This window comes from Pteropus medius, unplaced genomic scaffold (assembly GCF_902729225.1).
Source record: "Pteropus medius unplaced genomic scaffold, Ma_sr-lr_union100, whole genome shotgun sequence".
NCBI lineage: Eukaryota > Metazoa > Chordata > Mammalia > Chiroptera > Pteropodidae > Pteropus > Pteropus medius.
This window is the reverse complement of record NW_024345600.1, coordinates 3,541,815-3,567,449: the sequence shown is the minus strand read 5'-3', so window position 1 is coordinate 3,567,449 and position 25,635 is coordinate 3,541,815. Positions and strand designations below refer to the sequence as shown.

At 47.7% G+C, this 25,635-nt stretch overlaps 1 protein-coding gene across 4 annotated transcripts in view; it reads left to right on the top strand.

Annotated features, from left to right (window-relative positions):
• Positions 1-845: 845 nt before the first annotated feature.
• The window catches only part of VWF (von Willebrand factor), a 121,943-nt gene continuing 97,153 nt past the window's right edge, over positions 846-25,635 (top strand). For 2 of the 4 annotated variants that reach the window (XM_039874114.1, XM_039874111.1), the window contains exons 1-6: positions 846-1,093; positions 2,309-2,363; positions 3,878-4,042; positions 11,263-11,365; positions 11,659-11,867; positions 14,520-14,644. In XM_039874114.1, the coding sequence (XP_039730048.1) occupies positions 2,309-2,363; positions 3,878-4,042; positions 11,263-11,365; positions 11,659-11,867; positions 14,520-14,644 (657 nt within the window). In that variant the 5' untranslated portion in view covers positions 846-1,093. Of the gene's footprint in view, positions 1,099-2,305; positions 2,364-3,877; positions 4,043-11,262; positions 11,366-11,658; positions 11,868-14,519; positions 14,645-25,635 lie in introns of all 4 variants that reach the window. The other 2 variants (XM_039874113.1, XM_039874112.1) reach the window with 2 other exon arrangements.

Genomic DNA, 25,635 nt, shown 5'->3' with positions numbered 1-25,635 from the left:
GAAGTTGGGGACATATGGTTTCCCAAAGTCTTGGGGCAGGTGGTATCTCATGAGAAGCAATGAGGTAGGCTTCCTTATCTAAATATGTCTTAGGCTGCCTGGAATCTCACCAAGAGAGAGCCTTCTTCTGTCCTATTTTATCAGCTACCTCTTTTAGCGGGAATTAGTTGAACAGATGACATTGAGAAGTAGGCTTTTGGGAACTGGAGGTTGAGAAGAAGGATGGTGTGCGTGTGTGGTGTATATGTCTGTGTATGTGGGGTATGTTTGTGTGTGTGTGTGTGTGTGTGTGTGTGTGTGTGTGCTTAAAGATCAGGGAGAGGAGGACTGGTGGAAGAGTCTTTGAGAGGACTATTAGAATCAAACCATCCTAGCCATCATTTTACAAAGGCCCGGGCTTGTGACTGGGCCCCTCATCTTTAAAATGTCTGTTAACTTTGGCCAAGACCCAAACTGACTGTTTTTGTCAGGGGCTAGGACTGGATCATTCATGCCTAGTGTGAACAGGAAGCATTAGTTCTCTCCTTCCTCTAAACATGGTACCTAAATTGGCTTAGGTTGAGGTGTTTTTCTAAACTTCCCTGGAATCCGGCCTTGGAAGCTGGATCCTGAGGCTTGTTGATCTGGTCTGGATTCCCTCATGGCCTGGACCAGCCTCCCTGGTCATCTCGTCTGTTTGGGGAGGACTAGGGACCGGGTGTGGGGAGTACGGGGAGGGCAACGCAGCTCATTGTCAGCTGCCAAGAGGTCTCCTACCAAACTGTTCAAAGCCTTATCGGCTTGGAGGTATTTCTAATACCATTTCCGTTCATTGTTTCCTCTCGGTCATTAAGAGGAGGCCAGTCCCCTGTTGTGGCAGCTCACAGCTATTGTGGTGGGAAAGGGGGGTTGGTGGACGTCACAACTTGGGCTTTATCTGCCTGGCCACAGGGAGTCCACTGCCCCTGGATCACTCAGCAGCAAGCCAAGGCAGAGCTGTATCAGTACCATCAGTGGCAGCAACTACTGGGGAGCATGGCCTAGGGCTGGCGGCACCACCGTGCGGCTGAGTTTCCCAAGGGACCTTGGAGATACCTGCATCCCCGTTTGCAGGGTAAGGTATGGCCTTCTGGGAGGAGGGCTGGCTCAGCTGTGGGAGAAAGATCAGGACTGATCCTGCCCTCTGGGGATCTGGGGTTCTCACTTTCTAGACTAGACGGGCTTTGTTTGGAGGGTGATTCAAAGTCAGGGACCATCCTAATGTCCCCTCTTCACTTGCCTCTGAGTGTTCCTATGGCTGCTTCTGCTCATGCCTAGGTTTTACTTCTTGTACTACTTGACCAGATGAGCCTAGAATGAGCTTTGCCTTCACCTCTGGTACTTTCTGAGAGCAGCCTGATGTGCCTCTGTGTGGAGAAGCTGTAGGAGAGGGCACCTGCTTTGAGACCATGACTTGGCCATAACTGAAATCAAAGCATTTCTTCCACAGATATATACTAGACTGGGTTTATCTGTATTTGTTTGGCTGGATGGGGCATTGGGTAGAAGAGGAGTCACCTCCAGTGAATGTCAGGTGACAGATTCTGCACTTAATTTAGCAAACTTTTCCAGAGGAGATGGCTCTGATGGGGCCTCTAAGAGATGTGGTGTGTGCTCTGCCAGCCAGGTGGGTTACACCTGGTGAGTTACATAGTGGGGACTTTTCCGTGGGCCCAGGGCTGCTGGATGCCTGTGCATTTATTAGATCAACTCAGCAAACACTGCCTGAGCATCTTCAGGGGGATACTGGGCCCTGTGCTAGGTACTGGAGCTGGAGATAAGTGAGGCACTCATGGTACAGTGTGGGTGACTAACCAACTGCTGTGGTTCCTGAGCATTCTCTAAGTCTGGGTGCTGGGGAAGGAACAAAAGCATAAGACAGCTCCTATTCCCTTGTTTGCTCTCAAGTGTGGAAGGATAAAGAGGCAGGAAGAAATTAGGTGTGCATCAGCTCTTAGCTTCTGCAGGAGTGCAGGGGAGTGGGAGAGGTCGGCTTGGCCTGGAGGCACACAGAGGAGAAGGCAAAGCCCTGCCGCTCTGTCGTGGCTCTGGGGCTGCTCTTCCGGAAAGGAGCTTGGGGTCCTGGCTCACAGTGGTTGTTCCTCTCGGGCCTGACTCTGGCCAGAGGCTTTTTTTGGGAGTAACACTCCACATTCAAAGGCAAACGGGGGCCAATGAGGATCTCTTGCTTAAAAAATAATGTTCTTTCCACTTCATGCACGGACAGTAGCACATGTCGGCAGCCATCTATGTGGGTAGTGATAACCACATTTCTCCTGCTTCTTTGCAGATGATTCCTGCCAGGCTTGCGAGGGTGCTGCTTGCTTTGGCCCTCACCTTGCCAGGTAGGTACCAAAGTGCTCCTACTTTTCACTCCTGCCCCAAGGCCACTGAGAACAACTGCCTTCCAGAAACAAGCAGGTGTGTCTGGAGCTCACCTGTGTGCCCAGCCCATGTTAGGTTCCCGTTGGCCCTGCCAGAGTCACTTGTTGCCTGGTTAATTCCTCTTGTGGAGGTTATGCAGAACCCCCCTGTCCCTGACTCGTATTCCTCAAGCAGCAGGTACTTGAAAATACCTTCTCCAACTGGAGAGTTAAGAAGTACAAGGGCCACACAGAACAGTTCTATGTGATGTGGCTGGAGGATGGGGAGGAAAGAATCTAAGACTTGGATAGATTATTAGTTTTAGAAGGGATTGTGGATGTCATCTAGTTGAACCTCCCATAGTACAGATGAAGAGACTGAAGGTCAGAGAGGAAAAATGGCTGCTCCAAAGTCACACAGAGCCAAGATCAGAGGTCAGTTCTCCTGGGTCCCAGGCCAGCTCACTTTCACTGCACTACACTGCCTTCCTTCTGTCACCGAGATTCTGAGTCTGTGAATGGCAGGAGGGACCCTTTTCTGATCCTGGCCTGTCTCCACTGAGGCCACTCAGGGCAGCAGCATTCAGCTTGCTGCTCGTGGGTTAGTCTGTGACAAAATGTACATGGGTGACACCTTCTGCATCTTCCAAATAAGTGAGTCCTGTGCCAGGGGACCCAGAAAACTTAGGGACTTACTGCTGTGATTCCCCACACAATACACACACACACACACACACACACACACACACAATGTGAGGGTGACAGGAGGGTCCCCTTGGAGTTAACATATGATCCTGCAGGAGTTAATACTTTATAGATTCTATGTATCAAGCGCACAGGCTGACCTGTTTAAAATTTAATCTGTTCAAAATATGCTAGTAGATTATTGTACAAAGATGCTGATTACAATCTATTAGTATATCAGAAAATTTAGAAAAATGCTAAGAATCTACTAACAGGGGTTATACTATATACATTTAGATGCGAAATGTAATGCAGCCACTAAAAATCATGTTTTGGAAGTATACACAATGGCATGACAAATTCTTTACAATAAATTGAGGAATAGGTTATAGTTTGCACAGGGTGATCACAATTTTGTAAAAACCCCTCAGATGTGTATATGCTGTAAAATAAAACAAAAAGATAAACACTAAAATGGTAACTCTAGTTATTGCTGAGTGTTTGTTACAGATGATTTTAACTTTTTTTGTCGTTCTGTATTCTCCAAATTTTCTATAATGAACATGAATCACATTTTAAATCAGTAAGTAGATGGCATTAAAACAAATAGATTTCCTGGAAAAAAGTGTTCCCCCGCTGTTGCTACGAGTCCTGGGTCATATTCGCGGGTGGAAAGCAATGGTTTCGTCTCATTTAGGGTGGAAAGTATTTCCTCACAATGCAAATTCTGCGAGATACAGCCTCATATCTCCAGGGCTGGAGTGGTTTGGGTTGGTGGTCCCAGCCGTGCTCACCATGGCCTCTCCCTTCAGGGACCCTTTGCACAGAAGGGACTCATGGCAGGTCATCGATGGCCCGCTGCAGCCTCTTTGGAGCTGACTTCATCAAAACCTTTGATGAGAGCATGTACAGCTTTGTGGGAGATTGCAGTTACCTCCTGGCTGGGGACTGCCAGAAACACTCCTTCTCGCTCATCGGTGAGTCTGGGGCACTGCAGGGAGGAATGCAGAGATGGGGGCCAGCTAAGCTCAGTCCTGGCATGTTGGGCCTCAGGGGGAAGGGGAGGTTTCTTGTTCTTATGACAGTGCCTGATCTTGAAGATCCCTGAGGAGAGCATGGCGTGAAATGTCCTTCCCATGACATGGCTTCCCTTGGCTTCTCCCGGGATCTCCCCATGGGAGCCTGGTGGGATGGAGAGTCTTCATGCTTCTGCAGTGGTTCTGTCCACTGCTCTGGCCCCAGGCAACACTCTGGGAGCTCTGAAGCATCAAGAGAAATGAAGCACCAGAAGGTGCTTTGTAACAGGCAAAGCCCCTCGCAAAAGGGAAGGATTGTTGTGTGTTCTTGGTGGAATTCAGACTCTAGCTGGTGTTGATCACTTCCTGTGTCCTAGAAAAGTGCTGGCACTGTGCCCATGTTAGTGCTGCACCTCCACAAGAGCTCTGAGTTGTAGAGACAGATACAGTCACCACTGTTTCATAAATGGAGAGCCGAAGCCCAAGGGCTGACAGATAGTAAAAGGAAGAGTTGGATTTTGACCCTGGGCTTGTCAGGATGAAAGAGTTTTCCTCTGTACTAAGGAGAGGGGACACTTTCCAAGGCCGGGAGTGGGGCCGGAGGCAGTGATGGAAAACTGTGGTTTGGTGACCTTCCCACTCTAAGAATTAAGCAGATGTGTGTGGTTTATGAGTGAGGGATGCTATACAACCTGGCAAAGGCAAAATCCTCAGCCTTGGGAAAGCGAAATGGCAATAGACAGACCCACACTGGAGAGAGGAAAAGCACCTTGCCCCCTCCCTGAAAAGCTGAAGGCTCGGGTTCTCCCATCTCAGGCGGTGCCAATGTTTATTAAGTGGATTTTTCTACCTTAAAAATTATGATGCATTTGCAATAACATGGATGGAACCTGAGAACATTATGCTAGTGAAATAAATTAGATAAAGATTCTGTATGATCTCACTTACATGTAGACTCCAAACAACAACAACAATGACGATGGTGACGAAACACCTAACTCATAGGAAAAAGAGACCGGATTTGTGGGTTTAGGAGGTGGAAGGAGGGGAGTGGGAGACTCGGATGAAGAGGGTCAAAAGGTGCACACTTGCAGTTACAAGACAGATAAGTCCTGGGGCTGTAATGTCCGTCATGCTGATGGTGGTCAGCACTGCTGTGTGGAGCATTTGAAAGTTGCTAATAGACCTGAAAAGTTCTTGTCACAAGGAAAAAAACATTTTTTCTTTTTTTCTCTCTCTTTTCGTCTGTCCGTCTGTCTGTCTGTCTATCTATCTATCTATCTATCTATGAAATCATAGTAGAGATGGTGCAGACTCCCTACCTGGGATGGCTCTAGGGGTATCAGTGGGAATGGAAGGTAAAGAGTGACAGGAGGAAGATTTTGAAAGAAGGAAATAATGACACCCTCTCCACCCTATGGTTTTGAGCTTCGGTGGTGTTTCCAGGGAAGGGGACCCTGTGGAGACACTGGGGTGCCTCAGAAGGGTTGCTATCTTGACTCTACAGTGTTTTAGTTTGGCTTTGCTGTGGACTCCTTACCCTGGAGGTGGGTTTATAAGCAATACATAATGAAATCTTAGCACCAGGCACAGTTTGTATTCTGGGCCCAGGGAGGCAAGCAGCATGTTGGAAAAGCCCCCTTCCCTACTTAAACCCAACTCTGAACCCCTCCTCTTTAAGAGTAGCCTTTGAAGGCAAGGAAACTCAAGTTATGCTGGTGCCTCTGGACTGTCACTGTCACCTCTTCCAGGAAGCCCCCATGACCACTCCAATCCTATCCAGACTTAAGTTCGTCAACTTGTGCTGTTTGGCTGTTTTTTGCCCCCAGAGGGAACAGAAGCATGGAGGCAAAGAGCCGGAGCTGGAGTCAGAAAACCTGTGCTCCCTGCTCTTCCTCTTCACAGAGTGTCCTAAGGGGAGTCACATGGTGTCTCCCAGCCTCTATATCCTCATCTTTAAAACGGAGCTACTGTGAGGATCAACGGAGATGCAGTGTTTGCAAGTGTGAAGTTTTACTCCCAACCTTAGTGATTGAAAGCAGCCACCTTAACATGGAATGTCCACTTGTTGGACATGAAATGTGAAGATGAGGGGTTGCTGGGCCCTTAGGGGCATTTTGTGAAGTTTAGGGTAACATCAACCCCCTCCCCAACATATCGACGAGGGTTTGCATGGAGAGCTACTCTCTGACCATCCTTTTCTGTGTTTCCTGGCCGAAAAGGAATTGAAGGGTCATGGGAGGCCTCTCTGTTTCAAACCATGTCTGTGGGACCCCCAACTGGGTCCTTAGTCTTGTAACAACTTGCTCTTGTCAAGTGTCAGTTTTCCAGAAGGTAATTGGCTTAAACCAGGCTATGGATCAATCACACTTTCATGTAGATCAGTTTAATTTCCACCCAATGTCATGCTGTTACTTTTACTATTTTTGGCGGTGACGGTGGGGGAGGATGTCGGGAGGAGAGGAGACTGGGCCTGGGGAAGATAGGCTGGCACTGCTGCTTCAGGGGCACTGGGGCCAGGGGAAGGGGCCCAACAGGCTTGAATGCTGCAGATCCAGTTCCTCGAGCACGACTGTGTCCTTGCACACACCTCTGCTCCATTGTTCCCCAATGACATCCTGTTTTCTCCCTTCTAACTCACAAATTCCCATTCCTCTCTGAGTGTCTGTGGACCTTGTACACATCCTGAATAAAGTGTTTATGTCTCAGCCTGAAGGACCACCTGGTGCAAAGGGGGAGCCCTTTCCTTGACCAGGCCCCTCCTGGTCAGGCGGGCTCCAGGGTCCTAGGCCAAGGCCACCAGTAAGGGAGGAAAAGGAAGAGACCGCAGGAGTCCTGCTTGGAGAGACTGCTCTTTTTAAGCCACGCTGCAGGATACAGCTTCCAAGCTAGCCCAGAGCAAGCCATAAACCAGCACCGTCGTGCTGAGTCACTTCCCCAGCCTGAGCCTTCATCTCCACGTCGGCGAATGGCGCGGAACCAGATCGCTGTTTCTCAGTGTTTGGATGATGATCATCTGTGTCAGAATCACAGGAGTGGAGGGTGAAGTGCTTGTTAGAAATGCAGGTTCGTGAGTTCCACACTCTAGCATCTCAGAAAGCACTCAGAGCTGCTCTGGCTCCAACTGCTGGCCTGCCTCCCAGGCTGCTGCTTCTCCAGCATGCGGGGGAAGCCTTGCTCCCCATGAAGCTCCTCAGTTACAGTTCAAGAGCCATGGGGAGAACATCCTTAGTTCCCTCTGGCCTCTTAGAGTGGAAACCCAGCCCATCTTCTCCTAGTGGCTGCAGGAAGTGCTACCCTGCAGGTCGGTGAAGCATGGGAGTGTCCCTTCCACGCTGCCGGCTCTCCCAGGCTCACTGGCAATTTCTAATGGCTTGTCTTCCTGATGGTTGCACATTATCAGATTTCCCACTGAGTTCTGCAGGGAGGGAATAAAGCAAATAAAATAGAAGGCTAATCTAGAGTTCTCCCCTGCATTAGTGGTTAACCGATTCCAGAGCACTCAGATGCCGTGTTAGGAGTCAGAAAACCCAGGTGTGGGCTTTGCTCCACATTCGCAGTATAAACCAACTAGTCTCAACTGGGCTGATTTTCCCCCAGAGGACATTTGGCAGTGTCTAGGACATTGAGGGTTGTCAGAGCTGGGGGTGAATATTGCTGGCATCTGGTGAGTAGATGCTGCTAATATTCTAGCATGCACAGGATGGCCCCACAGCAAAGAGGTATCCGGGCCCGGCCACCAACGGTGCCGAGGCGGACGAGCCTTGTTGTAAGTGTAGGCCTCAGTTTCTCCAGCTGTAAAATGGAGCCAGTCTAGATCAGTGCTTTTCAAACTGAGTCATGAGCTGTGGGCCACAAAATTAATTTAATGATTGCAAACAGCATTAAAAATATTAAAGGGGACAAAATAGAAGACATCGGAAAGTATCGGAGTGCACGGCACACGGTGAGGGTAAATAGTGTTCTGTGAAATGTGTGCGTATGTGCTTGCTGGGCGGTGAAGTCAGTTGTGTTTTTACTTTCTGGGCAAAAAAGTTTTAAAGACACTTATTTAGATGATCTCCAAGACCCTTCGTGCTGCTCTGGTATGGTTTTCTGAATTTACGACTTTTCTAGCACATACTTCCAAAATTCCCCTTTCCGCAGCCTGCAACCCCGCCCCTCCCTCCAGATGTGGATTAACTGCTTTCAGGGCCCCCTTCAGCCGTCCAGGGTTAGATCTTCCATGGGCTCTTTGTAGTTCAGTCCTCATTAATCCCAGACCCCTCATCCCACCTCTGCCCCTACCTGGGCAATGATCCTGGGAGCCAGCTCCACCTCCCCACTGGGGTGCCGCCCCGCAGACGGTTCCTCAGCTTCCTAACGTCAATCTCTCCTGGAGCCCCACGGAGCCAGCTCTTCAAATACTTAAACTGGCACCAGTCTGAGTCCTGGCTCTGTCATCACTCACTAGCTCTGTGACGAAGGGCAAGTTACCTCCTGTGTCAGCCACCTGGGTTGACCCAAGTCCCACAGTCTACGGGGCCAGGCTGCCTTCATCAGTTCTTTGAACAGGGCAGGGGCTCCATGTGCCCCAGGCCAGTGGGAGCCTCGGGCCTCCATCTCACTTCTTCCTTGTTCCCTCTCATTCGACTTTCTGCTTCTGCTGAACTCTTGGCCTGTCCAGCCTCAAAGGTCCTGCCTTTCAACCTTGTAGTGATAGTGACCCCTGGGCATTCCTACACACCTGCTCAGCTTTGTCTCCTGGAGAACAAGCGACTGTATAGGTGACTTTACATCTTTGAAAGCCTTGAAGAGCAACAGATCTACAGCTGCAGTACACTGGCTCACCAAAGTCTGTCCTACCCACCCTCCAGCCACACACCCCTGGAAGGCTTGTTCTCATGGCCCTTTCTGAATCCCCATGAACGGGAGGGAGAGCCTGCGCCAGGGAGAGCTACGCAGGGAGTTCTCTCCCTTTTGCAGGAGTGAGATGCCTTTCGCTCAGAGGCAATATATTGGTTGAATTACCCAGTGAAGCAGGAGCAGAACTGCCTTTCTACCTGCTCTGTGAGGCTGGGGTGCATGGGAGGGAGAATTGTCCTGATGAGGAGATGGGTTCTGTAGACCTCTTGGGCTCCCTGTGACCACCTCCAGCAGCTGGGTGGTGATGGAGCTGGCTCCCTCCAGGCCAGGAGTAGTGTTCAGCCTTAGCAGAAGCCTGGGAAGGGATTTAGTCTTTGGTCCACTGCAAATGCCCAGGGGCCCAGAAGGCTCCTGGGACGGACTGCTAACTGGAGGCTGTTGCTGAGCTGTCTCGTTTGTTTGTGTTTTTAACATTTTATTATGGAAAATTTTAAACATACAGAAGAGGTGACAGAATAGGACAGTAAACACCCACAGATTCACCACTCAGATTCTGCCAATAATAGTTTACTCTGTCTGTCTTATTACTATCTAGTTCTCTTTGTTTTTCTTTGGCTAATTTCTTGCTGTCGGAAAGTTGGCTCCACTTTTTAAAGATGTGCTGGCTGCAAAATCTGTTGTAAGAAAACAGGACAGGCAAGACTCCTCAGTCAAATGGGATGAAAGCCCTTTGCCTTGGCTGGCATCTCCTTTAACTCCTGACAGTGTTGGTCTGCAGCTCTGCAGAATGTGGGTTGTGGACTCTGGGCCTTTCCTGGTGGTCTCTGCACTGCCAGCAGTACATTGTTCAAGACTCAGTTCTTAGAATGGACTAGTTCTCACTGAAATCTCACCATTAACGAGTCTGTTTTCTGGCTCATTTTGGTTGGTTAGGGGTGTGTGTGTGTGTGTGTGTGTGTGCGCGCGCGCATGCGTGCGCGCGTGCACTCGCATGCATGCACGTGTGTGTGTGCCCATATGCACGCGTGTGTGTACCAGGTGGTCACTGTCCTCCAGCAGCATCAGTCCAGCTCAGGCCTCTCTGCGGGCTGCGACTGAGGGGCCCCTTCCTTCGCTCTCCTTATCGGTGGCCCCAGCCGTGGCAGCAGGACCTCATGTCAACAAACTTCCCACATTTCCTGGACTTAGTTCTACAGACATTCTTGTCTCCTCTCTCACTGAGGAACTGGAGCCCACACTCCCTTGGTCTCCTAGGAGAAGGCACATTTCCTCATTTCCAATGGTTAACTTTCCTCCTGGGCTCAATGCCCCATTTCTTCAGGATCCCCAAGGCACTGTGCCCTCACATCTGTCCTCTCTTTTTCCAGCATCTTCTATCTCTCTATACTCACTGGCTGCCCTTCTCTTTCCCTATTTCTATCAATTTCTTAGTCAACTTTTCAGTCTCTAAGGCTTGAGACTCGACTCTCTTCTGTTCCTTCTGGTTCTTTCATTTCCACGGTCACTCGGTCATCTTTGAATTCTAAGGGCCCACAATGAGCACCAGCTCTCAGGGGCTAGCTGTGGGATTGCGATGTCTTCATAGTGCTGCAAAAATCTGTCTTGCCTGTTTTTCTGCTTTCATGTCAGCTACCACCATCTGTGTCTGTCCCTCACAACTGGATCATTGTCACATTGTTAGAGACTATTGTATTATGTGTTTGGCTACTCAAACATCTCTAATAGCAATATTGATAATTTATTGCATCCTTAAGTTCCCCACATGGAGTAAGGGATTTTACCTACAGAATTTCTAAACTTCTCCCAGAGAATCAAACTGTGAGGTGGGACTCAGGCATCTCCATTTTTTAAAGAAGTGCCCAGGGATTCTGATTGGGGCTTAACAGAAGAGGACATTTTAACTTACACGTCACAAGGTACCTGTAACCAATAACTCACTTTGTTGCTTTCATTCACAGCCTTACAGTGTATTCAATTGTTGCAAGCTTGTCTTATCTTTATACTTAGATCGTGAACTCCCAGAAGGAAGAGGTCATGCTTTTACATTTTCCTTTTGAGAAAGATAAGGGACTACTAGGGGGCTATGTATCCAGAAGGCACTCAATAAATGTTTTTAGAGGAATGAAAAGATGAGTGAGATGAGATTCAGGGGGAGGTTTTTTGTTGCCCATTTGTTACGTCTTTTGGGGGAAGTTGTCCACTGAGATAAGTGGATATCTTATATCAATAGAGATGATGATTTTTAATCTATCTCTATTGAGATAGAGATGATGATTAAAAATAGATTTATTAACTTTTCTGGATAGTAATCACCACTACTGACTCTTCTCTTTCAGGGGACTTCCAAAATGGCAAGCGAATGAGCCTCTCCGTGTATCTAGGGGAATTTTTTGACATCCATTTATTTGTCAATGGTACTGTGCTACAGGGGGACCAGAGGTAAGTCAGAAGCCCAAAACATCTGAGTCAAAAGGGCGCTGGGACACCACATTTGCATACCTACCTCGTTTTTCAGATGAAGAAGCTGGAGAACAGAGAGAGAAAGTAAATGTGCTCAGAGTAAGCAAGTAGCTGGGCTGAGGGAGAGTCAGGGTCTCCCGCTGCTGGTCTAGCCCCTCAGCCACTTTGCACCACAGTCTGAATGCTTAGCTAGGTTTGGAGTTCAAGGGTGGGTGAGATAGCCAGAAAATGTATGAGAAGCCCACTTCCTGAGCTCATCCTTGTCTTTCCAGCGTGTCCATGCCCTATGCCTCCAAAGGGCTGTATCTAGAAACTGAGGCTGGGTACTACAAGCTGTCCAGTGAGACCTATGGCTTTGTGGCCAGGATCGATGGCAGCGGCAACTTTCAAGTCCTGCTGTCAGACAGATACTTCAACAAGACCTGTGGGCTGTGTGGTGACTTTAATATCTTTGCTGAAGATGACTTTAGGACTCAAGAAGGTAAGCTTTTCTGGTGTACCATTTTCTGGAGGCATGGTTATGCTCGTAACTTCCCTGCTCACAAACCTCAGTAACACGCCTCCCCTAGCCTCCCCATCACCTCACCTCAGTGTATCCTGCCAACCTTATCTCCTGGCATTCCATCTCACTGCCTCGACCTCCCATCACACCAGGTCTTGGAGCTCTTCAAACCTTACCTGTTTCAACTTTGAATTCCCCATAGCAATGTACATGTGGTAGATGGTTGGTAAATGCTGGATGATTTGAATAGACCCTCCTGAACCACTACAATGGACCTTCACAATAAAATCTGTAATGGAAAGTCCTTAACACTGCCCCAAAAGGCCAGGTTGTATGTATGTGTGTGTGTGTACACATGTGCATGTGTGTGTATTCACAAGCAATAGAAGGTACTAGGGACAATGTGAAAATCACTACTAATCTATACTCTCTTTTTGGTAATTTCAATTACATAAACATTTAATTAGTGATGCTCTCTTGCCAAAGCTAAACATTTGTATGTAAGTTCTTCCTTGTGACCCAGCTACCCTCTGATTAAGGGGTAAGTGTGTAGAGAAACAGTTGGCTGTTCTTTTTATTCGACTGGCAAATAGTAAGATTGTTTGTTTCTCTCTTCTCCAGCACTGATTTCTCCCACTTTTCATTATTTAATGTGTATATCTAAAGCTATAAATTTTCCTTAAATACCACCTTAGCTGTACCGTACCAATTTTGATATGTAACATTTTCTTTTTCATTTAGTTCTATGAATTTTCCAATCTCTATTTTGAGTTCCTTTATAACCTATAAAATGTGTTCAAAATTTCCAAATATTTAGAATTTTTAAAGTTATCTTTATAACTAAATCGATTCCTAAATTAAATTAGAAATTTGGAGAGATTTGTTTGTGGCCTAATACCTGATCTTTTTTGCAATTGTTCTATGTATGCTCCAAAAGAATGTATTTTTTGATTGCTGCAGGATTCTGTATATACTTGTTGAATTAAGTTTGTTAACTGTGTTATTGAAATCTATGTATTTGCTACACTTTTTGTCTGCTTCAACTACTCATCATTAAGAGAGCTGTCTTAAATTTTTCTACAATGGTGGTGAATTTGTCAATTCCTTCATGTAGTTCTGTTAAGTTTTGCCATCTATATTTTGAGCCTTTGTGATTAGATTTTAGAAATGTTGAATCTTTCTGGTAAATTGTTTCTTTTACGTAATGAGTCATCATTTTTAATAATGCCTTTTGCCTTAAAATCTTTCTGATATTAATACAGGTCCTCCATCTTTCTCTGGTTAGTGTTTGCTTGATATGTCTTTTTTTATACTTTCAACCTTTCTGTGTGGTTTTGTTTCAGACATGTCTCATAAAAGCAGGATGTAGCTGTATTTTATTATTATTTTTATAAAATCAGACTTATTGAGGTACAATTTACATATAGTAAAGATACATGGGATTGCATTTAAGGACCACTCAAGTAATCCAAGACAAGCTCTTCCTCTCAAGCTCTTTAACTTAATCACATCTTTGCTGAATAGGAAATATTCACAGGTTCTGGGAATGAGGAAGTGAATATATCTTTGGAGAGGGGAGCATTTTTTCCGCTTACCATACCCCAGATGCCAGCTGACTATACTCCCAAGGTCCTGCTTTTTTGTCTTTCCCCAGGGATGATTTATTTCCTGTTCTCAGATACATTATTTGACCTTGAAACATGTTTCACTCTTCTAGACCTGGTTGTGCAAAAAGGCTGCTTGCCTCCATGTTCCATTAAGTACCTTTGCCATGAAGATTCAATAGTGATAGTGGTGCTGCTGGTGGCTGTGACATAAAGTAGGCACCGACTTTGTACCAGGCCATGTTGGCCCATGAGTTCTCACAGTTTGTTGTGGATAGCCGACAGCAGCGTGGTTGTTCTAAGTACTAAGGCAGAGATGCTGTGAGAGCACAAGGAATGCAGTGATTGGAGGACTCGGGTTACGTGTTATACCCTTGCCTTCATTCCACAAAAGTATTCTGAGTATCTGCAATCCATCAGATAAGAATTTAGAGATAAAAGACAGCCTCTGTGCCCTGAATTAAGAAATGCACAGCTGAATGGGGGATAAATATAAGCAAAAAGAATGCTAACACAAAGGATGATGAGAGTTTTGATCGAAAGATGGCCCGGGTGGTGAGGGAGCACAGAGGAAGGGGCACATCTAAGCAAGGCTGGGGTGGGGGACAGGGAGCGGAGCTAGTTCAGAAGGGATTCCTGGAAAAAGTGGTTCAGGAGCTGCATCTCAAAGGATGAATGGAAACAGTTAAGTCAGGAGGAGGAATGTCCTCCTCCATTCCACACAGAGGGAGAAAAGCATGCACAGGCACAGAGCAACAAGAATGGATGGGCCTGCTCCTTGTTGTCTTTCATGTCATCTTCCTCACGATGCCCGTACACCCTCCCTCGTCAAGCACTGGCTGAGCTGCCATGCCTATGCCCAGTTGTTTTATGCTGAATGCTGCACAGAAAGGTATTCCCACCCCGATGCTTACGTACTAAATCTAGTGGAAGGTGGGTTCAGGTGATGACAGATCTAGAGTTTTCACGCAGAAGTCTTGGGTCAGGTATAACTGTGGCTTCATTTCCCTGAAACTTTTCTCCACAGGGACCTTGACCTCAGACCCCTATGAGTTTGCCAACTCCTGGGCCCTGAGCAGCGGAGAACAGCGGTGCAAACGGGCTTCCGCCCCCAGCATCCGATGCAACGCCTCCTCTGAGGAAATGCAGAAGGTGGGTCTAGCCCAGGCTGGGTATGTTCTGGATGGTGTGGGACTTCTGGAATTAAGAGGCAGAAAGACAGCTGGTCTCAGGCCCTCCATCTAGGGGATGGGTGGGCCTACCTTTGTGGGTCCCTTTGGCTGTTCAATGTAGGGTTCCCATGGGCCCTTTTCTTCCTGAAAACCAACTGGTTTTCTCTAATTCTGGTTAACTCTAATACTGATTTTGTTCTGGGCAAGGAACTCTAAAAATGAGTCTGGTCTAATGAGTTGGTACAGTGAGTGACTCTACTTTTCTGCTTTATACTTCAAGGCCTTTTCTCTTATTCCCACATGTTGTTGTCATCACTTATCACCTGTCTGAAATTCTGCCAATAGAAAACCATTCTTTTTTCGATGCTTGATAAGTGATTGTTTAAAGTACAAACAAGAGAAAGAAGCTCCACGCTCTCACCAGCATATCTGCAGGAAGGGGGGTTACTTTACAGTGGAGAAACTAGGTGGGGGAGGAATGGGCCCGAAGTGACCAGCTTGAATGCCAATAGTTTCCTGAGGCTACGGTGCAAATTATCTTAAACTTAGTGGCTTACAACAACAGAAATGTATTCACCCACAGTTTTGGAGGCCAGAAGATTGAATTTACTTTCCTTGGGCCAAAATGAAGGTGTCCCCTGGGCCTGGCTCCTTCAGGGCCTCTAGGGAGATTCCCCACTTGCCCCTTCCAGCCTCGGTGGCTGCGATACTCCTTGGCTTATGGCTACATCACTCCAGTCACTGCCTCTGTGGTCACATGGCCTCCTTTTAATCTGTGTGCCTGAAACTCAGTACAGATGGTGGCACCACCCGCCCTTCCCATGCAGCCCCATTTCTACCTGTGTGGCAGCTAGTTGGCCACTCTTTCTCCTTCAGACTTGCCCCTTATGAACTCACAGACCAGCACTTCCTGCTTGGAGGAAAGGGGGTGGGGGTGGGAGGGAGGGGGCAGCACTAGGCCCTGTGTCTATCTTCTGCAGGTAGAGATGGCCTTGGTGCCTCCTCTGTGGGAAGCTGGGAGGCTGACACTGTAGGTGGGGAAGGACACTCTGGTGCCCTCGTATTGTCTGCGTCCCCACTGGAGTGCCCCATGTTGAGAGAGGAGTGGGGAGAAGTGGGCCAAGTGCACACAGCACTTTCAGCATAAGCTCCCCAATTCATTCTTTTTCTCCTCCCTCCTCCCAATTATCACCCCACTCCTTTTGGGGAGCTGAGCACAGCCTGAGGTTAGAAGGAGAGCAAGGTGCCTGAACCATCCACAGTGAGGAGTAGGTGAGTGACAGAAGCCAACTCTCCTTCCAGAGCTGCTTCTTAAGCAGGTGAATTTCACATGGAATGCCCTCAAGGAATCATGTGCAGTGAGGAGGCGGAGAGGTGGAGGGATTTTATTCTTTCTTTCTTTTATTCTGTGATTGCCTGATGGTTCATCCTCTCCTACCCTTCAAAGTCTCTAGGCAGGGGTGAGATGGAGGGTAGGGGTGCCTCAGCCGGTGGGATGTGGTTGGGGACCTCAGATGTACCTCCAACATGGAGTCAGCTCTTTGATGACATATGGACCTTGTCTCATTTTATTTTGCAAACACAGGCCAGCTGATTGCTGGACAAATGTTCCCCCACCCTCGGAGTACAAGGGGATACTTTCGTTTATCCATAGAAGTAGATGGAGAACTTGACACTGAGGCCCAGTTGAGGAAGGAAACCGAGCACTTTGTCTTCCGTAGACAAAGGGGAGGGAGGGAGGATCCACGAGAAGCCTTGTTTGTCTCCGGGTACCTTTTGGTGGCTCCAGCTGCAGGCTTGCTACTCACTTTGTCTCCTGGGTGTATTAAAGTTCTTACTAACCAGTGTCCTGGGAGCAGCTTAAGAAATTGGTTACCAAGGTATTAGTGCTGAAGGAGGCCCCCAAACATGCCAGACCTCCCAAGGCGCAAGCTCCTCCAAGCTCAGAACTCCAGGTTTCAGGTTGTTTACCTGAGAAGAGAAGCCTGGCTTTGTCTCAGCCAATCAGGCTGTGCTCATTCGTGACTGGGGCATCCTCATTGGCTGGGCAGCACAATGACTCATCTCCTGGGAAGTGATTAACGTGGTCTTTAGAACTATCTGTTCACAGTCGGCTTCGTCCCAAGGGCCAGTTCAGAAGTCAGAGTCTGGTAACTAGGATCATTTACAAGTGTTTGCCAGTGTGGCTCCAAGGCCATGTGCTGCAGTGGCAGAGAGTATTGGTGGAGTAGACTACACTGACTTAAGAACTTTCCTTGAGAGCCACCAGAATCTGTTCCCCCACTTCTCTGGTGCTTCCCAGTCTTTCCAAGGCAGTAGCAAGGAGTCAGCTCATTCTGAGAGCCAGGTCATATTACTTATACCTAGGGGATGAATGTTTCCTTGTTATGCCAACAAAACCCAGAGCCTGTCTGCTGGGACTGATAATGGCTTATTTGAGTGCATGCAAATTTGCTGTTTTCTCAGCTTTTCAAATAGAGGGTAGGATTGCTGGAGCAGACCTTTTGATAAAAAACAAAACAACAAACAAACAAACAAACAAACAAGCTCTAAGTGCTCTAATAATTCATCTTAATTTGCAGGCAACTCTACTGCACAACGAACATTTTAGAAAAGAACCTCAGGTTGCCTTTAAAAATTTTTTTAAAAATTCCTTTCTTCTGGGGAATGTCAGCAAGGGATAAACTTTATAAGGGGATCTTGCCTTCGTCCTGCAGTCCTGTCTGCAAAGTGAAGGCCATGGCTCCAGGATTCTGGACCAGCTCATACAATGCTCTTGCTAATTAGAAAAAGGCAGCCTTTTCTTAAGACATCAACAGCTGGGAAATTGCATCGTAAACCTTATAAATACACATAGAATGTACGTGTACACATATGATATCTGTGATGTGAACGGTAGCCCCTGGGGTGTGTTGCCACTGTGCACTGTATGACCTGCAGAACTATTCTTGATGGCCATGGCCTTGGCCTTGCTTCTGCTGTTAGGTATAGTGGCTCAACTGTTCTCCTCCTCAGGATCACCTCCCCCAGAGTGGGAAGGCCATCTTCTGCATTTGCTGCCGCCGTCTGAATGTGAGGACATCATGCTTCTGTCCCCAACAGTCCTCTCTGCATACCTCCTCAGAATCGGTCCTCAATATTCCCGGTCTCTTTTGAGAATACTGAGTGCACCAGTTATCATTCAGCCTTCTAGGGGCGAATCATTCAGCAGCAGCATCAACCTCAGGCAGATGTCTGGAGCAGAAGAAATTTCTTTTCATCAGTGTTAGGAATCAGGCTCATAATAACTCAGAGCGGGCTGAGATTCTAGAAGCTATCTAGTCTAGCCCTCTGCCCACTGCATGAATGCTCTCCACGAGCTCTATTCAGATAGACAGGTGATGCTGTAACCCTGACTTTAAGAGTCAAGTCTTTGAGACATCTTTGCTGAGACCTTTCCAGCTCTCTTGCAGAGTTCGGCCCAATGCAGCCCTTCTTGGCTCCCTGATAAGCCTCTCTTTTCTTTTTATCCCCATTTGAAGCTAAGTGCCCTTGAATATTGGAGAAGCAAGATACTTTTATTCTGATGTTTCCAGGTCTTATTCAGGTGTTCCCATCCAATTGTGCTCTCATCAGTCACCTAACAGTCCCAACTTGCCCGTTTTCCACTGGCTCCGAATTTGTCATTTATTCAGTAAACACAATTCTTTTTCCTTTTATTATTTTGCTGCTCATGTCTTCATATATTCTCCCTCTCCCCTTCCTCTGAAATAACATGCTGTTTACCTGTAATCTTCTTCCCTCCAGGAAGTCACCTGTCCTGTATAAGCTAACATTTGTAAATACTCATGTGTACTTATAACATGTCTCCTCAATAGCACAAAGAGGCACATAAAATACCCATTCTGTTGGGGACAACACAATTCACTCTTCAGGTCCTCATGAAACATTGCCCAAGCCTTTTACTTGCAAACTAGGTACCCAGCTCTTTGTGCTGTTTCTGTTCACAGTGTGCTGGGAGGGAGCCCACAGGCTTGGGGATAGGTGATTTAAGCACAGGACTTGGCGGAGGTGCTAAGTGCGCTGGCAGAGCTGGGGACTCACTGGCCAGGCCCACTCCTGGCATCATGCTTTTGCTGCCTGACATGTCCATTCACTTACCTAGGTGTTTGGACTAGAGTACACTGTTCTTAGAGATTGGGAAGACGTTTGTTACATTCATTTGCTCAGTAGAGTAGTCGTGATTCAGAGACCGATCGTGGTCAGAGTCCGGTCCAGGGAAGGTCAGTACATCTCAAGGAAAAAGCCCAGGACCCCCAGAGGAGCTAGTTGTCAGATGATAGCACCGTGACCTGGCCTGGTTTCATAAGACAGGGTATCCACCCACTGTGTCCCACTGATGCTTAACTCAGAGTTGGGGTTTGAACACAAATATGCACGTACGTGTGTGTGCGTGTGTGTGCGTGTGTGCGCACACGCACACACGCAACACACACACACACATACACACACACACACACACACACACACCCCTTTATCCCTGTCTTAGAGTGAGAACTGCTCTCTTGAGTCATATGTAGGCTAAGCAGTGAGGATTTATTTGTGTGCTTTGCCGAGGTCCAAGAATCTAGGTGTGGTCCCTGGTTTCACTTGATCCTCTGTGTCCTCATGTGATTTCTCCTTTTCTCTGCACCCCAGTCTTTCCTCTCTAAGGTAAGCTCTACCCAGCACTGGCTGAGTAAGCGCCCTTTCCCTTTAGAACAAATTCTCTCTCTCTGAGTGCAGAGTGAAAGAAGGGACAGTGAACCCATGTGCTTGTGGTGGGTCAGGGTGACTGTGGCCACTGTGCCTTTGGGGTCTAGCTTTATGGCAGAAATCAGGGCTGCCACAAGGTTTCAAAGCTTTCCCTCGAATTAAGCAGAACTTGGCCTTTTAGGGTACTTATTTGACAAACGCTTGAGACGGGTCGGACAAGGTCCTACTACTCAGCTTTCAGTTCAATGCCTCCCTAACATAACAATTTCAGAATCCTTTAACAAAGTATTTTGTAAGTAGCTTCTTTCCCTTCTCTTTCCCCCTGGTGAGGACAAGAATGAGCAAGAATGTTATGATGCCCACTAGTACCCACTTATTGAAACGTTTTGTATGGATTGGGTGATACTAAAACTGTGCAAAGTGGCCAAGGGACAGGACACATAGGAGACATTGAAGGACCATAAAAGAGAACCACACACATGCTATCTTAAGTAGTAAATTGCTGAAAGAATGCTAAGTGTAATGGCAGCCTGGGAGAATCAGCTCTGTGATAAGAGCTGATTATCTTTTTGTCACTGGGAGCTGACTGGGTGGAGGGTTCCATTCCTAGAGCTCAGGTAGACCCCAAACCGGGAACCAGGGATTGGCGCTTGGCCCTTATCCTCCCAGCCAGCTGAGCCCTGCTTTGATCCCTGAAAATTGCTCAAAGTCCTCCCAGGAGACCAGGGAGGAGGGTAAGGAGGGTCATGAGGAGGGCTGGGGCTTCTGGAAGATATCCAGTTACCCTACTTCTCATGAGGGCTATACCCCAACTATCTCAGAGAGAGGAATGTCCAACTCTGCAAAAACCATCCATTTGGTGGCAATCTATCAACCAGTTTCAGGGGGGGTCTTTGTGAGCCAGATTTTAGAATGTGGGTGGGAATCTCAGGCCAGCCAGAAGTTATAAATAGATTCAGAAACCCCCACCCCCACATCCATTTTTGTAGGCTGACCAATGAGAAACGGTACCTTGCCCCAGGGGCAAATTCCTGAACCCACTCCTTTGGACCAGTTCAGGCTCTCGAGGCCTCCATCCCTCCTCCAGGGACAGCCGCAGGGCACCCACGCCAGGCTGGGAAAGATCAGGGCCGGGCCGAACAATCTTGCACTTTATACATCAGCCGGTTCTTTCTTTGTTCACTCTAGTCCTAGGAATGCCCTCCTCCCCTCTCCTTTGTCAGCTGTTGGGGAATAAACACAATAGCTAAGCTTCAGATCTCTGCTACGGCTTTTTCTCCTCGCCACCCCACCCGTGTCTGTCACTGGGGAGATGTGCTTCTTTTCTCGCCCCCCCCTTTTCTTGGCTTGGCATCTCCAGGGAAGAGGCCTGGCCTTCTTTAATGAACTGAAAATGTGATTAAGATGGGCCACAAGCGGGTCTGTCTGCACAGCCACCAAGGGAGGGTGAGGTCATGGATTGATGTAGCTGGGGCCGGAGCTCTCTCTCTGGCTTCTGGCACCACAGACAAAAGATAAAGCAAGACAGAAGGAGCTGATGCCGGGCATTGGAGCCAGGGAGATGCTGGAAGTGTGCAAATTAGCTGACCATCCTTTTGTCTCCTTGCCAGAATGGTTTAGCAGAGAGCTGAGGAGAAGCCATTTTTGAGTTGTTTGGCTAATCCTGACAATGATAATAGTTATAAGCACTTGATTGCCTTCCTGTGTTATCTCATATAATTTTATTTTGCAGCAACCATCTAAGGTAGGTGTTGGTATTTATGTTAGGAGTAGGTTCTGCTGTGAGTGACAGAACACCGAAAGGAACAGTACTTTATACAATGTAGAAGTTTATTTCTCTCTCATTGTAAAGAAGCTCAAAATGGGATGTCCAGGGCCCGTGCAGGACCCCATCCATGGCGCTGGGATCCAGGGTTCTTCTGTCTCATTTCTCTGTTGTCATCAGCATGGGGTCTCTACTTCATGGTCCAAGATGGCAGCTCAAACCTCAGGCATCACAACCACATTCCTGCAGTAGGAAGAGAAGGGACGAAGAAAGAAGCACCCTCTTCTTTTAAGGACACTTCCCGGAAGTTACCCACGACCTTTCTGCTTATATCCTATTGGGCAAAACTTAGTCATATGGCTACTTCCGGCTGTAAGGGAGGCTGAGGAAGGGAATCTTTATCCCCAGTGGCTACGTGTCCAGGGGAAATGGAAAACTGAAGGTTCTGTGACTAGATCCTGCACGACTTTCAATCTCTTTCATACTCTCCCTCTTTAATGGGTGAGAAAACAGAGGTAGCTGCAGAGAGGGGAGATCATTTTCCAAAAGTCACACATTTTGAAAGTGAGACAGTTGGGACTTCAGCCCAACCAGGCTTCTAAAGCCTGCACTACATCCACTGCCTGCTAATCTGATTGTTTGGAACAGGGTGAGGAGGGGCGGGTGCATCATCGGGGGCATGAAAGGCCATGTAAATTGTGGTTTGGTGACTGGACTGTGGACGGAATCAGGGTTTGAGTCCTGCTCGGTCATTCCTTCACTAATCCAGCAGTTTGCAAACAGTTTAATTTCAGGACCGTTCCACCCTCTTCAGAATGATCGATGCCAAAATGAGGATGCCAAAGGGATTTTCTTTATGTGGGTTATGTCTACTGATGTTTACTATATTAGATATTAAAATGGAGCGGTTTAAAACGTTAATTCATTTTAAAAATAATAAACATGTTATATTTAACATGAATAACATCTTTTTAATGAAAGCAACTATAAATTCAAACGAAAAATGTTTAGGGAGAAGAATGGCATTGTTTCACAGTTTTGCAAATCTCTTCACTGTCTGGCTGAAGAGAAATCCGCCGGATTCTCATAGCCACTTCTGCAATCAGTCTGCTGTGATATCATACATCATATACCCTTTGGAAAATTCCGCTGTGCATTTGCAAAAGAATGAGAGCACAAAGGGCAAATAACATCATAGTATTAGTATGAAAATGGTTTTGACCTCTTGGATCCCTGAAAGAATCTCGAGAGTCTCTAGGGGGTCCCTGGACCACAGCTTTTGAATCACTGACCTAGTAAATTCTTTACTCTTTCCATGCCTCGGTTTCCAAATCTGAAAGATCGCATTTATCTCACCTTTCTCTGAAGAGGTTTGAATTCTTCAAAGGTGTCTACAGGCCTCTGAAAGGTCAGTTTGTGGGAGTGGGTGATGAGGTGGTCTCTGAAACAGCTCTGCTCAGGAAACCATCAGTAAGTAATGTAGGAGATGGGGAGTCAGGAGGGGTGAACTAGAGAAGTCAGCTGAGGTCAGATCCTGGAAGGCCAGGCCTTGCTGCCTTCCTAGTGAACCAGAACTTGGTCCTCTAATCTGGGGTGAGGCATAGTTAGATTTGCCTTTTATATTGACCTGGACTTACTGCTGTAGACCTAGAGGCCACACTGCCAATGTCTGTTGAGTGAAGGTTTGGTCACCTCCTACCTGCTGTTATTTTTACACAAGGTCTGAGAAGACATGATGTTAGCTCCAACTTGTACTTATTTCTGCGGAGACGGTTTGTCTCAGGAACTGGCCTGGGGGGGCGGGGCGGGGGAGGCAGGGCTTCTTTTGGTGGAATGGAGAAGCCTGGGAGGACCCGGGATAGCAAGCTAGATGTGACACTATGCTGCAGCTGTGGGGTCTGAGAGTCCTGCCCAGCCTTCAGACCGTTCACTCTAGTAGGCCAAGTGCAGGTCGGGGCTGAAGAGGAAGACTGGAGGGCAAGATGAGGAGACAGACTTTTTCTTTGGTCTCTGCCAAGAAGGACTCCTACTTAAATTTCAGGTGTACATGGTGGAGGCCAAAGGAATTGTTCTAAGAAGGGAGGTGGCTGTTTCTACAGAAATCCACTCCCATCCTGCAGACAAATAATCAGAAAACACCCTTCTTGCTAAGGCTTTCTGTAAACCATTTAATACCTCAAGGGACCTCCCAGGGAATGTGCTAGAGTACTGTTCCCACTTGTCCTCTGAGCAGGAACAAAACAGACTGGGGCCAGCTAGCTGGAGACAGGCCATGCTGGACTCTGCCCACTGTCGCTCTGACAGGGGAGGGGATGCTGGGCTCCTGGCTCTCTTCTTTCTTCTTTGTGCTGTGTCTTGCTGGTGAGAGACCTGGGTGCCTGATCGCTGTGCCTGTGGAGTCATCCTGTGGTGCAGGGATGGCTCCAAGCCACTATCCTACAGCCCAGATGATGGCAGCAATCACTGAAAAAACCCACAGAAGTGCTTTTTTTGGGGTTTTCTCTGATTCCAGATTGTGGATGGGGAAGACGTAGGCAAGAGCTGAGCACCTGGCCCTTTCAGGGATGCCCTTGGCTACCCTTTAAGAGTCCAGCAACCTGCTTTCTGAGTGGCGGGTGGTGTGGCAGATGGAAAGGACTAGACACAGGCCTCAGTCTCCTCCTCAGGAGATTCTCAGACCGGCTTATCACAAAGAAGGCGAGTCCTCCCTGTTCCCCCACTTGGAAGAAACCCACTTTGTTCAGCAGGGATGAGACCCCCACCCCTCCAAACCAAAGATGAACAAAAACAACTCCTCTGTTCACCATGGAGCACCCAAGATAGAAGTGAATCAATAATGTTGCCACAGCAACCATTTATCCCAGAGGTGGAAAGAGGGGGAAAGGGACAAAGGTATCCCTCTGTCCTGCTGATGACCTGATTACTATTCTTGAGGATAAGCCTAATGGCAAGAGGGACAGTGAAAGGGATCTCTCTGGTGGCCAGGATATCAATGATGATGATGATGATGATGATGATGATGATGATGATGATGATATGGGGTCACCAATTATTAAGCTAAAACTTTAGATGCATTATTCCATTCAATCTTAACCTCAGTCTTTTCATATAGGCACTATTATCATTATTCCCATTTCCAGAGGAGATGGGATTAAGTAAACAGGCCAAGATCACACTGCTAGCACAGGAAAGAGCTGTGAAGTCATAACAAGTCCAGGGCAGGACTCTTCCTGGCATTGTCTTCAGAAACCTCAGTTTCCCCTGTGTGAAATGCTCAGGGTAGCAAATAAAAGGATGCATGTCATGTCCTGAGACCTTGGAGGTCATGGGGCCCATGTAAACGGTCCTCATCCGTTGCTGGCTTGCTCGCTCCAGGCCCCGTGTGTCTTCACACCACCCACGAGGCAGTCTTCTTGTTATGACCTCATTTTACTCAGGACACTTCTCCAGTGAGGTGAGGGTGCGCCTCAGTTCCTACCACCAGGAAGTAGCAGAGCTGGGCTTCAGCCTATGCTTTTTCTCAGCCACACGGTGGGCGCAGACTCTAACCTGCAGGGAATAAGTCAGAAGGGTGGGGTCCTGGAGGCAGTACAGCTGTCAGCAGCTGGCCCCCACATGCGGAGCTGCGAATCGTCCTCCTTGCAAGTCTGTAGCTGCAGCCCTGCATTTCAGCAGCCTATGTGGCTGCAACTTTAATAAAGTGCAAAGGGAACCCAGTCATGCCCAACTGCTTGGGCCATCTGGGCCCTGGGCCTCTCCTGAGTCCTCTTCCCCACGAGGGCCTGCTGCAATCAGGGCGCATCTGTGAAATTCTGCCCTACCTGCCTGGTTCTGGTGGCAGACTCTGCACAGGCCCGGTGGGGGGCAGGGCCCCAGCTCAGGAGCACTGTAGGCAGGACACAGATTTCTCTAGGACCACAGCATATCCTTGTCCCGGGTGCTGAGGGGTGTTTTTTGGGGATGCTCAGCAGTACTGGGCCAGATTTCTATTCCCCTATGCTCTCCATGGTGCCACAAAAGATGAGGCCTTGGGCCTGGCTCCTGGCTCTTGGTTTATTCAGGCTTGCTCTGGCCACCAGTTTGTACAGTTTGAGCATACTGGATTTGCTCTGGTTTACCCTTCAGGGCTCAGCCCTTCTGTTTAGATACTCGTGTACTTCTTTCTTCTCAGCTGGAATCCTTCCAGTTAGAGAGCATGCGTCTGCATAAAAGAAATTATGCACTCAGCGAGGGTCCATGTCTAGCAACAATACTATATAGCATCAAATCAAAGACATCATTGATTCTAAGACATGTCTTGTTCCATGTATATCACTCAGAAAGAAAAAGCTGCCAATTTAAGTGTGATTTCAGTTGTTAGCCACACTCCACTTTCAGAGATGTCAAACTGTAAGAAAGATGTGGATTTAGAATCATTAAAACACAGAATGCAGAGATGTTTACAAATATAACATATAGGAGTGTTTACACGA